Source organism: Chrysemys picta, chromosome 2, assembly GCF_011386835.1.
Source record: "Chrysemys picta bellii isolate R12L10 chromosome 2, ASM1138683v2, whole genome shotgun sequence".
Lineage (NCBI taxonomy): Eukaryota > Metazoa > Chordata > Testudines > Emydidae > Chrysemys > Chrysemys picta.
The window spans coordinates 215,968,017-215,980,759 of NC_088792.1; the positions used below are offsets into that span (position 1 = coordinate 215,968,017).

A 12,743-nucleotide genomic window follows, 5' to 3' on the forward strand; every position below is an offset into this window, starting at 1 on the left:
TATTTTCTGATAGGCCTGTTGTTATGGGTTATGTTAATTATAGACAAAAATCCATACTACAAATTTACCGTATATTAAATAAGTGACTATATATGTTGTAGAGATTTCACATTAGAGTAGTTAATCCTCGGCAGGTGGTTAATTGGGGGTGCCAGAGTCCAGAATAAAGACAGTACAAGACAAAGTAAAACTAAATGAGTAGTATCTAAATCTGTCATTTCTTTGTATAAAAGTTATTTGTATTGCAGTAGCACCTCAAGAATCTCAAAAACAGTATTGGCCCTCACTGTAAAAGAGCTTTATACACATACAAAGAGAGAGCTCTTGTGCAAAAATACCAAAAACTCAAAATAATGGACCTGAGAGATTTAAGATTCCCTTTTAGATTTCCCTCTCTAATTCAGCAGTTTAGAACCATCAAATATATAAGACTTATTCTGCATAATTTTATCTTATAAGTAAAGCCATACTTCTATGAAAGATATTATTGGTATTACATGGATCAGGGTCCCGTTGTGCTAGGCACAGTACAAACAGATAACATGATGATAGCTACCTGCTCCAAAGAGTTTACTATCTAAGATGTCACTGTTCTAGGTGACTTTTTGATTATCAGGCAATAATCAGAGGTCAATTAAATTAAATAAAAATAAAAGGTCAATTAAAACTTCCGCTCAGAATGTAGAAGTGTTCAACAACCCATAAATTGAAATGACACATGGCATGAAATAGCTAATAACTTTCATATTAATTCCTGAAATACTATATTCAGCTCTGGCTACTCTTGCTCAAAAAAAGATACAGCAGAAATCAGGGGTTCAGAGACAGCCATCGGCAACAATCAGAGGCATGAAAAAGCTTCCAAATGAAGACTGAAGAAATTGCAACAGTTCAGTTAGGAAACAATTATGAGGGGACACGATAGAGGTATACAAAATATTGAATCGGATATGGAAAATAATTTGAGGACTCCTACAGTTATTTACTCTTTTCCATAATAAAATGGGATATTTGATGAAATTCAAAGGTGACAAATTTAAACTTGATTAAAGAAAACTTTTTTTTATATAAAGACAATGAATAATTAACTTGTGCTCATGAGTTCCACAAATCATCACTGAAACCAATAGCTTTGCAAGATTCAAAAGAGGAATAGACATTTATATATACACAAGAGTATAAATTACACAGGATACAAAAAGTTAAGGGATCAATTCTTCCTGTCTCTGCAAGGTGCTAATTTGATGGACACTAGGAAGAAACTTTCCCCATAGCAAAATTATTCCCTAGTTGTCCACTACAAGTTTTCCTGAAACTTTCTCTTAAGTACTTAGTACAGGCTGATGTCAGAAACAGCATATGGCACTAGAACAGGGGTAGGCAACCTTTCAGAAGTGGTGTGCCAAGTCTTCATTTATGCACTCTAATTTAATGTTTCGCATACGAGTAATACATTTTAACGTTTTTTAGAAAGTCTCTCTCTATAAGTCTATATTATATAATTAAGCTATTGTTGTATGTAAAGTAAACAAGGTTTTCAAAATGTTTAAGAAGCTTAATTTACAATTAAATTAAAATGCTGATCTTATGCCACCAGCCTGCTCAGCCTGCTGCCAGCCTGGGGTTCTGTTCACCTATGCTGGCAGCGGGCTGAGCGGGGCCTGCGGCCGGGACGCCAGCTGGCAAGGGGACAGCAGCCGGGACCCAGACCTGGGGGGGGGGGGGGGGTGTTTCAGGGCAGGGGGATGGGGGTGTGTGGAGGTGCAAGGCAGAAGGCTGGGTGTGTGTGGGGGGGATTCAGGGCAGAGGGCTGGGGTGCTCGGCTCATGGGGGTGCTCCCAGCCCCCTGCCCTAAGCAGCTCATAGCAGGGGGCTGGAAGGGATATGCCCTGTTCCACCCCCTTCCCCAAGGTCCTGTCCCTACCTCTTCTCTGCCTCCTCTATGGAGCAGGGAGCACGCTGCCGCTCGGCTCTGCTCCGCTCCCCCTCCCCATGGCGATTAGCTGATCGGCACAGGAAGGAGAAGGAGGGGCAGGAAAGCACCACGCTGGGAGAAGAAGCGGGGGAGGGGGGAAGCTTAGCCGCCGCAGGACCAAGCGTCTGCCTCCTGCCCCAGCAGGGGAGAGCAGTGGGCGGGGGGGTTGAGGGCCGGGACCTCGGCAGCATGCCACTCAAAATCGGCTTGCGTGCCATGTTTGGCATGCATGCCATAGGTTGCCGCCCCCTGTACTAGAAGAACCACTAATCTGGTCCAGTATGGCAGTTATATCTTCCTATTATACAAGGGCTGGTTCACAGGGTAAAGCTGTTGTAAAATAAGCTATAGTGTGAATCCAAAGCACAACAGCTATTCCACATTAACTCCCCAAGTTGACACTTATTCCACACTAAGAGTGCCTTTGTGTGGTTTTAAACAAATTCAGAATAAGAATGTTCACATAGGTAGCTACTGAGGAATAGCTATTGTGGGCTATTTCCCCATCTAGACAAGCCCTTGTAAAGTAGGAATACACTTTTTCAGTAAATAAATTAATCTTAAAAAGAATCAAGCTACCAATTGGCTGCATCAATTTAACTGCCAATAAGGGTGTGTCTAGACTGCAGCTGGGAACTAGCCTCTCAACACTAGCAGACAGGCTCCCTCATGCTGGGGTGCTAAAACTAGCAGTGTGGACATTGAGGAAATGGCTCAGGATAGCCACCTGAGCTAGGACCATGAAGATAGCATAGATACAAGAGGCATAGCTATGCCATAGCATAGACAGAACTCTCCATTTGGCCACAGTTAAGTATCAAGTATCACATTTTCTGCTCCCTGATTTGCAGTTGCCTCTTGCTCTCCAGCGTTCCCCACAAGAGGAAGTTAACTATAGTGTGTACTCCCTGTATTTTCCATGCAACTAAAGCAGGAGTCAACTTGCAGCTAGAGTGTGTGGTCAGCTGAATTAAGATACAGCAGCCAAAGCCCAGAGAGCCAAGCCACAGGAAGTGGCTACAAACTCTTCACTTCCCTGACACACACAGGAAGTTTGGAATCAGGCAGCCTGGACAATGGAGCCAAGGTGCCTGGAGAAAACATCCTCAAAAGTCATCAAATAAGTCTTCAACTATGAGCCATAGTTTTGTGTGTTTTGACGGAGGATTGAAGATATTTTATTCAGATAAAAATAAATTAACATTGCTTTGGAATTCAGTTCCACCTTGCCATGGAGTAAATAGAGATGTTTATATAGACACCAACAAAAGTAGCAGGTAGTAACTGAAGTCACAAACACAGCATCTTTACGTCACTGACTACAGAATAAGTTAATAGCTGTCATTTAGAAAAATATGGAACATTTACAACTGGTACAAGAGGGAACCAAATCATGTCAAACCAGCACTGCTTCCTTCCTTGACTGGCCTACTGGATGAGGGAAGCAGTAGATGTGATATATCTTCATTTTAGTAAGCCTTTTGACACAGGCCTAAATGACACTCTCATAAGCAAACTAGGGAAATGTGATCTAGATTAAATTACTATAATGTGGATGTATAACTGGTTGAAAGACTGTACTCAAAATAGTAGCTATCAATGGTTTGCTGTCAAACTGGGAGGACGTATCTAGTGGGGTCTTGGAGTAGTCTGTCCTGGGTCCACTATTATTCAACAATTTCATCAATGACTTGGATAATGGAATGGAGAGTATGCTTATAAAATCTGCAGATGATACCAAGTTGGGAGGAGTTGCAAGCACTTAAGGAGAACAGGATTAGAATTCAAAATAACTGAAATTGGAAAATTGGTCTAAAATCAACAAGATGAAATTCAAAAGAGTACAAAGTACTACACTTAAGAAAAAAATCAAATAGATACAAAATGGAGAATAGTTGGCAAGGCAAAATAGTACTGCTGGTAATGAGGGGGAGGGATAGCTCAGTGGTTTGAGCACTGGCCTGCTAAACCCAGGATTGAGAGTTCAATCCTTGAGGGGGCCACTTAGGGATCTGGGGCAAAATTAGTACTTGGTCCTGCTAGTGAAGGCAGGGGGCTGGACTCGACTTGCCTCGATGACCTTTCAAGGTCCCTTCCAGTTCTAGGAGATAGGATATCTCCATTAAAAAAAAAAAAAAGCTAGGGGCTAAAGGGCATTACAAGTTGACTATAAGCACACCATGTGATGCTACTGTCAATATGGCTAATATCCTGGGATCTATTAACAGGCTGCAGAAAGTTAAGAAATTAAATCTTTCTGCCTCTGACAAGTGTAACCAGATAGACATTGGGAAGAAATTTCTCCTATAGCAAAGTTTTTCCCTAGTTGTCCACTACAACTTTTCCTGAAACTTTCCTGTCATATTTAAAACACATGAGGTAACTGTCCCATACAGTCCTATGTTTGGTTTTCTGCACAACGCTTTAAGAAAGATGCAGACAAACTGGAGAGAGTCCAAAAAGACAGCAATGAAAAATGATAAAAGGTTTAGGAAGCCTAACCTATGAGGAAAGGTTAAAAAACTGTGCATGTTTAGTCTAGAGAAAAGACGACTGAGGGAAAACCTGATAATCTTCAACTATGGCTCCATCTACCTTTGGAGCTTGGAGTGTGTTTCTGAGCTCGATTACATACGCTCATGCTAGCTCTCATCAAGCTAGCATGCTAAAAACAGTAGTGTAGACACTGTAGAATGGACAGTGGCAGGCAGCGACACAGGCTAGTCACCCTGAGTACAAATCCATCTGGACCTTTGCATACGATTTCGGGGAAGCTAGCCCTCTTTGCTCCTTGCCATTGCCACTTCGGCTACCTACTATTTTTAGCAAGATAGCTCAAAAAGAGCTAGCATGAGCACGCCTACCTGCACTAAGAATCACAGCCCCCAGCTCCAAGTATAGATGCCTATGCTAAGGTCTATTATAAAGGGGACAACGATCAATTGTTCTCCATGCCCAGTGAAGACAGGACAAGTAGTATCAGCCTAATCTGCAGCAAGGGAGAGTTAGAAAGTTCTTCCCTCTATCTAACCTAACCAAATACTAGAATAACAGGAGTACTTGTGGCACCTTAGAGACTAACAAATTTATTAGAGCATAAGCTTTCGTGGACTACAGCCCACTTATATAGCTATATGCATCCGAAGAAGTGGGCTGTAGTCCACGAAAGCTTATGCTCTAATAAATTTGTTAGTCTCTAAGGTGCCACAAGTACTCCTGTTCTTCTTTTTGCGGATACAGACTAACACGGCTGCTACTCTGAAATACTAGAATAGGGTTCCAAGGGAGGTTCTGGAATTCCCATCTTAGAGATTTTAAAAACAGGTTAGATAAACCCCTGCCAGGAATGGTCTAGGTTTACTTGGGCCTGCCTCAGCCTGGGGGAATTAGACTAGATGATTTCTTGAGGTCCGTTCCAGTCCTACATTTCTATGACCTGTGTAACCCCACAGATTGCTTATACAGGGATGGAGGTTGATCCTTAAACCGCACATATTTCTTTTGGCTTTCTTAAGCAACAATCTGAGTATTCAATTAAACCTGGAAAGTTGGCATGATTTTTATTTTAATGAAAGGTTGGCAAGAATTGTATCTATAATAAAAATGCTAACACATTTGGATACGCAGTTTGGTCTTGAAGTATAGAGCAAGAAGTACTAGAAATTATGTGATATGTATCAGACAGTTTTGTCATTATAGACCAGGATGTCTCAAACCCAAGAGCAAATAAGGTCAAGCGTGATCATTTAGTTTAGAAAGATTAAATGTAAATTTATCTGATACAAGTTTGACTTTCAATTTTGCTTACTGGCAATTGTGAGAAATTCAAAGGATAGCAGTGGGTTGGAGGAGGCCTACATTTGCTGCTCCTCTCCTTAAAAAAGTGCACACTTTTTAACCTACTACTATTACAACACCTAAGATGGCTACAACTAAAGGACAGTAGAAAAAAAATATATTTTGCACATTGTGTTTGCTATGCACATTTTGTTTGTCATCTTCCAGTCAACCAGATTCCTCTGTAATTTGAAAGTTTTTCCATACTGCAACAAAAAGAGGGAGGAAATATTTCTGAAAGCAGAAAAATATAGTTGCAAACAAAGAATGGCAGGTGAATTCAGGGCAGGTGTAACGCACGGAACTACGTTTAACATTTTAAATTGTTTAGATTTCAAGTTGGTAGAATCCACTTAAATGCTTTATAAAGTAACTCAGATGCAATTCAAGAAGTATTTTGAGGAACCTGACTTGCTTGAACTTCTGTAATTTTTTCCCACCATAAGAAACTGACATAAAACTCAGTCCAGTTGATGCTGCTTAGAAAACAAACCAATATTAAATGCTGCAGAGCTACCTATAATTCGCCTCATAAGCTGAACTTTAAAAAGACATTCAGTTTAAAATCACTGTTCCTTTAAAACGGGCCTTGCCAGAAGTTTGCAGGCATATACTGCAGTAAGTGTGATATCAAACGTTCTGGGGAAAACCTGAACAAGCGAGATTTCACTACACTGGTATTTAAAATAAAGAACTCCACGGGTTAATAACCCCCCCGCGAAAAGAGAGTCACTTCTAAGCTGCGTGTACTGCTACGTCCCGGAGCAGCCCCACATCCAGGAGGTCTCCTCCCCCCACCTCCCAGGTCAAGTAAGACTGACTGGAAATCGTCCCTCAAAAGCGAGTCGCCCCTTCCCCCGGCGTGACACGGTAGCGGGGCTCGGGGATACCTGCCCCGATCTGCATCTGTCCCTCGGCAACCGTTCAGGCCAAGGACAGGGAGGGGCTCGCATCTCCTGGCCCCGGCCCGGGGGCGCACGGCGGCGTGGCGAGCAGGACAAGTACCATTCAGCCGGGCCCGCGGCAGCAGGACGCCCCCAATACCCTCCCCACCCCCGGCCCTAGGGTGCAAGTGACAGCTCCCCTGCCCCGCCCCGCCGGCTGCCATGTAAACAAGCCCCGTCCCACCCGCTGCCGGCACAGACCTTCCGAGGTGAGGCGGCAGAAGGGCTTCACCAGCTCGGAGAAGCCCAGGTTGTTCTTGCGGGTGAGTCTCTCCGCCTCCTCGCTGCACAGCGCGGCCACCAAGGGCACGAACGAGTCCTGGATGAACTCCTGCACCGACTGCACGCACTGGGCCATCTCCCCGCCGCAGGCCCCGCGCCGCTCCGCAGCCACTCTCCCGCCCGACCGCCGCCGCCTCCTGCTCCCTCAGCCCCGAACCGGCTAACGCGCTCCGGCCGGGACAGGGCCACACGCACCCCCAGCGCCACCAAATCTACCCCGCCGGCTCCTCAGCGCTCGCCCAGAGCCGCCATATTGAGCCTGAACCGAGACTACAGCCCGATCCCGGCAGCCTCCGCGACCGCTCACGTGATGAGGTGGAAGGTAGGGGCGGGGCTGGGGCCGTCAGCTGAGCGGAAGGCCGGGGTCGGAAGTGGAACGGCGAGGGCCCCGCGCGCAAAGTGAAACTTCTCGCCGCTGTGGGGCCACACGTCACAGTCAGACGCTGCGCGAGCGCGTTCGTTCTCGGGGTGCCAGCACGAGCGCGGCTGAGTGCTCGTGCGCGCCCTCTGTCACCCCGGCAGGGAGCTCCCCGTCCCCCACCGACCCCGGAGGGCGCGTTACCTCCTTATACAGCATTCGGTCCCGGGTGCACCGTGTCCAGCCCCAACCAGCCGGGGCGGGCACAGTGCCCACCCAAATGCACAGCTTCTAACGTGCCAGGGGGCACCTGCCCAGCCAAATGTGCAAACCCCAACCTGCTGGGGGGCATCATGTTCGACCAAAGGCACAGCCCTCAGCCACCCAGGGGACTGCATGCAGGGCTGGCTTAAGTTTTTGTAGGCCCGGTGCCAAACAGATTTGTGGGCTCCCATGGGGGCAGTGGAGTGTGACATGGGGAGATTGGTCTCCGTAGCAAGGGGCAGCCCCGCTCCACCCAGCCCAGTGCGAAGGCACTATTTACAAATCGGCAGTTGCCAGATGCACATGGCCCGCCCAGCCCTGGGCTGCCAGCCTGCTCCTTCCCCTCAGGGGTGGGCCCATGCTGTGCCACACATCCCCCTATCCAACACCAGAACACCCCCAGGATTTCCTATGGCCAGGGCCACCCCAGGCCCTGCCACAAATGCACAGCGTCCTGCACACCACCACTTCTGCCCAGCGCCCCCCTGCCCAAAGCCCCACAGCAATTGCCCAGCATCCCACACAGAACCCCCATTCCCTAGTACCCCAGCACGCACAGATCTTTCCCACCCTCTCACAGCCCAGCACCCCCACTCAGCCCTCCAGAGATCCACTCCCGGCCACACTCTGGCCCTCCACGAGGCGACTGTTTGCTGGGCTGTGCTGCCAGTGCAGGTCCCAGGGCGGTGAATTGCTCCTGCCCCTCAGGAGTGCCACGATCATCCAGGCCAAGGACTGCCCTTGCCGGGCTGACTCAGGACCCACTTGCCTGAGGGACTCAGCCAAGCCCCTCACACTGTCATCCCCAAAAAACTGGCCGAGACTGGTCAGGCTTCTGCACCTATGCCAGGCGGCTCAGCTCCACGGAGACAGGTGGAGCCCCACAGGTGATAGGAAGCAGAGACTGCCTGGAGCTGGAGATGTACTGGGGTCCGTCCAGGAGACAGAGAGAAGCCGATGGGTGTGGCCAAGAGGTGGAGAGGAGCCCTCAGCTGGCCAGCAGGCAGGCTGAGAGGATCAAGTGGTGGGCTGAAGGCACGGGGAGGAGAGCCAGTGGACTCGCTGGGTCTCAGGGCACAGTGCAAGCAGAGCAGGCCGAGGCCCCTTCTGAGCATAGCCCGGCTCCATGGCGCCATTGTAAACCTAGCACTGACTCCATGCCCAGCCAAACACACTGACCCCAGCTCCCAGGGTTCAGGGAAACAGCCAGTTGTGTACAGTTCCTGTGCCAAGGAACATAATTCCCGAGATGCATACAGGGGATTCCCAACATGATTCATGCTACGCCAAGCATCACACAGTACCCAGCCCCCAGAGGACAGCACACCGAGAGCAAACCAGGAAATCCCACAGAATATGTGGGTTTAACAGGACACCACACTGAACCAAACAGAACATCACAGAGATGATTGGCTCCAGAGGCACAATGCAAAATTAAGCACTGTGACCCACAATGCTGACTGCGAGAGCTTAGTGAAATTATTCAGCTGATGCTTTTTTGGCAAATAATGTACATTTGGCGACATCAACACATTTTGCAAATTTGTGTTGATTTTGTCAACTGGTTTCAGTTAGAAAAACCTCAAAACCTAAAGATTTTGATAGTTTGGTTTAAAACAACTTTTTGTTTCAAAATTTCCTTGAATTTTATTTTTAGAAAATCAAAAATGTTTTTAAATGGTCAACATCAAAACAAAACATTTCAGTTTTGTCTAAACAAAACTTTTCAGTCAACCAGAAACATTTTTTTTAAACTTTTCAATTTGCGGGGGGTTGGGGGGAATAATTAAAAATTGTTTTCTGTTTGACTTGAATTGCCAGAGAACCAAAACTTCTGTTACTCACCTGGCTTTATTAAGAGCTTCAGAAACAAAGACTCACAGGGGAGGTTTTCTCTTTTGTGGGAGAGAGGTACTCCATGGTAGTGATGCCAACTCTCATGATTTTATTGCAAGTCACATGATATTTCATGTTTTCCCATAAACTCCACTACTGGAGTCATATGATTACATGAGAATCTCAGCTTCCAAAGGCCATGTCTACACTATGGACGCTACAGCGGCATAGCTATGGTGCTCTAGCTATGCCAGTGTAATCCCATTGTGTAAACACAGACTACAGCAACAGAAGGGGTTTTTCCTTCACTGTAGGAACTCCACCTCACTGAGTGATGGTAGTTAGGCCGACGGAAGCATTCTTCTGTTAACCTAGCTACAGCTACACCAGAGGTTGGCATAGCTACAATGCTCAGGGGTGTGGATTTTTCACTTCCCTGGCTTCTGTAGCTTTTTCAATCCAAGTTTTAAATATAGACCAGGCACGAGTGGCAGAAGGTCCCTAGAAGTCAGGGGGCCAACAGCAGCCAAACCATGGCCCCACTGCCCCGCCCCTTCCCTCCGAGGCCCTGTCCCCGCACTGCCCATTCTCCTGAGGGCCTGCCCTCGTGCCGCCCCTTCTCTCCAAGCTTCCGCCCTTGAACCGCCTCTCCCCCCAGGGCCCCGTTCCCACACCGCCTCTCCCACCAAGACTTTGTCTCCCGCTTGCTCCTCTTCCCCCGTTCCCCCTTCCCCCATTGCTCGCCCTTACGGAGAGTAAAAAGGGGGGGGGCCATAGCCCCTTGGTGTCCCCCGTTCTGGCGCCCCTGTGACCATACCTAAATTTCACAGCAGCAACCTTACTTTCAACAGCAGTGTTCCTTTGTTTCCATCTTCCCTCACCCACAGTCCCTCAAAAACACACAGGTGTCGCTCATAGGTGAAAACACTGACATCAATATTTTGGTGATTGTTTCCAACCATGGTTATTTTTGAGGATGGGATTATTTTTCTGCTCACCAGGCAGCACTACTCAACTTCTTGAGCCTCAGCTCTTGTAGCCAGCTATAGCACTTATCTCCCTGATTCCCCAAGGCTCAACAGTTGTGCTGTTCTCCAGGCTACCTGGTTTGTACATTATCACTACACAGCCTACATTTCTTTCTTCTCCCCTATCTCGTTGGAAGCTGGACTCCAGTTCTCGATCTCTGGGTGGCAAACTACTTGCTGTCTACCTCCATGGAATAGTGCAGGGAACATGCACTTTATCCAGTTTACTCTCACTGTGACTGTGGGGATAGCAGCAAGCAAGAGGCAGCTGTGAGCAGGACCCAGCAGGGCAAGGAGATAGAAAACGAAATTTCTGACACCTGACTGTAGCAAAATAGTGAATTCCATGGCAGAAATGCTGAATTCCATTAAATCTTGAGAAACTACCATATTCTATAGCCATAGAAGCGTGGATCCACAGGAACCTGATTGAAATGAATAACCTCTCAGAATTATTGTTTCAAGCTCTCTGAACACACAGGTAGAGGACTCTGCACTGGTTTACATTTGATTCATGTTTTGGGGGTTTTCTATGGCTGTGTCTACACTACATAGCCTATGCCACTATAGCTCCCTAGCATAGACACAGATAAAAACACTGATATAAGGAGTTTTTCTGACAATGCAGGAACCTCACCTTCCCAAACAATGTTAGCCATGTCAACAGAAGCACTCCTCTGTTGGCACAGCTGCACCTACACTGGGAGTTTTGCTGTCATAGCTGTATCAGTCAGGGGTGTGGTTTATTTCACACCCCTAACCTACATAGCATAGTTTTTAGTATAGGCCAAGCCTTTTTAACCATAAGAGCTAGAAACATAATTTAAAAACAAAATGAAATCCCAGATACTGGAGATTCCACAGTGAGTGTATTGTGTAACAAATTCTATGGCCACAGATCTATGGAACGCCAGAAGCCCTGGTTAGGCTTACTACAGGTTCTGCGTGAGCAATCCATGGTGGTATATATTGAATACCACATAATTATCTAATATTATATTGAAGTATTAATTTAATTTTATTGTAATACAGAACAATGCATCACATTCTGCACAAGGCTTATTTTTTACCTTTTTTAGACTAATCTTATTTTTGCAGTATTTATTCTTCATTACTCATAAATAAGATTTTGAAAAAAGCCAAGAGAATGTTAATTTTTATGAGGTGTGTCTTAATAGAAAAATCAAATACAGCTCAACTTTATTAATTACCAGTACAGAGTATCTAATTGTCTTCCCCAACAAATTCAAGTACAGAGTATCTAATTGTCTTCCCCAACAAAATCTGCCTCAATGTTCTCTGAACCTTTTCCCGCACTCCAGATTTCACTGCAACTTCACCTCCTGCCTCAACTCAATTCTGCACCTTCTCCTATGGGTGAAGGACTACTATAGTTCTTAGGTAAATTGGAACACTAAGAAAAACTATGAGATCACTGCATTATGTATTAAGAGCTCACTCCTGCAAGGTGACGGGGCTAGAGTGCTCAGCATCTTGCAGGATTGATGGACCTGGCCCAAAGCCATTGAAGACAATGGAAAAATACTGTTTGACTTCACTGGGCTTGGATCAGGCTGTAAGGCTCAGATCCTGCAAATATTTAGGGCTTGTCTACACTTGGAAATGTACTGAAATAGTTATTCTGGAACAATTTTTCTGGAATACTTATTTCAATATAAGCCCTGATCTTATCCCAGACACCCAAATTTTCACCTCTATGGTGTGGTCTCCTGGCTTGTCTTAGAATGAGACAAGGGCTTTATTATGCTCTGGAGTTTTTGTTTCAAGCATTCATTTGTCTGCCTTTCTAATGGAAGTCAGATAGCCCAATCTTCAATGCACAGATTTGCTTCAGGGTGTTGTATCCCAGATTCACTGTCCCTTAACATGGTGCAGTCAAAAAGGATTCAGATAAAACCACTTTTATTTACAGGGCCAAAGGGGCACTGGATAGAACACATGCTATTATTATTAATTATTTGTATTGTACAAAGAAACAATCTCTGCTTTGAAGAGCTTACAGTTTACAAGTGGGTGTGATAAATAGTAGGAGGAAAGGATAAAAAGGTAGGATAAGGGTAATAGTAATAAGTTAACATAGTTCCACAGCCCAGCTATAAAAAATAATGGCTCTGAATCATTTAAATTACGTTATTTATTATTATTATTAGTGAAGAGATGGGGTGAGAAAAATGGCAGGAAGGAGGAGGAAAAAAAGA

The 12,743-nt window shown here is 45.9% G+C and overlaps 1 protein-coding gene across 14 annotated transcripts in view; it reads right to left on the reverse strand.

Annotated features, from left to right (window-relative positions):
- Positions 1-7,326, reverse strand: part of TRAPPC8 (trafficking protein particle complex subunit 8) — a 106,711-nt gene extending 99,385 nt beyond the window's left edge. For 10 of the 14 annotated variants that reach the window (XM_005279987.5, XM_005279985.5, XM_005279986.5 and 7 more), the window contains exon 1: positions 6,958-7,299. In XM_005279987.5, coding sequence (XP_005280044.2) covers positions 6,958-7,114 — 157 coding nt within the window. In that variant the 5' untranslated portion in view covers positions 7,115-7,299. Of the gene's footprint in view, positions 1-6,957 lie in introns of all 14 variants that reach the window. The other 4 variants (XM_008168579.4, XM_005279982.5, XM_065585431.1 and 1 more) reach the window with 2 other exon arrangements.
- Between the last annotated feature and the right edge of the window lie 5,417 nt (positions 7,327-12,743).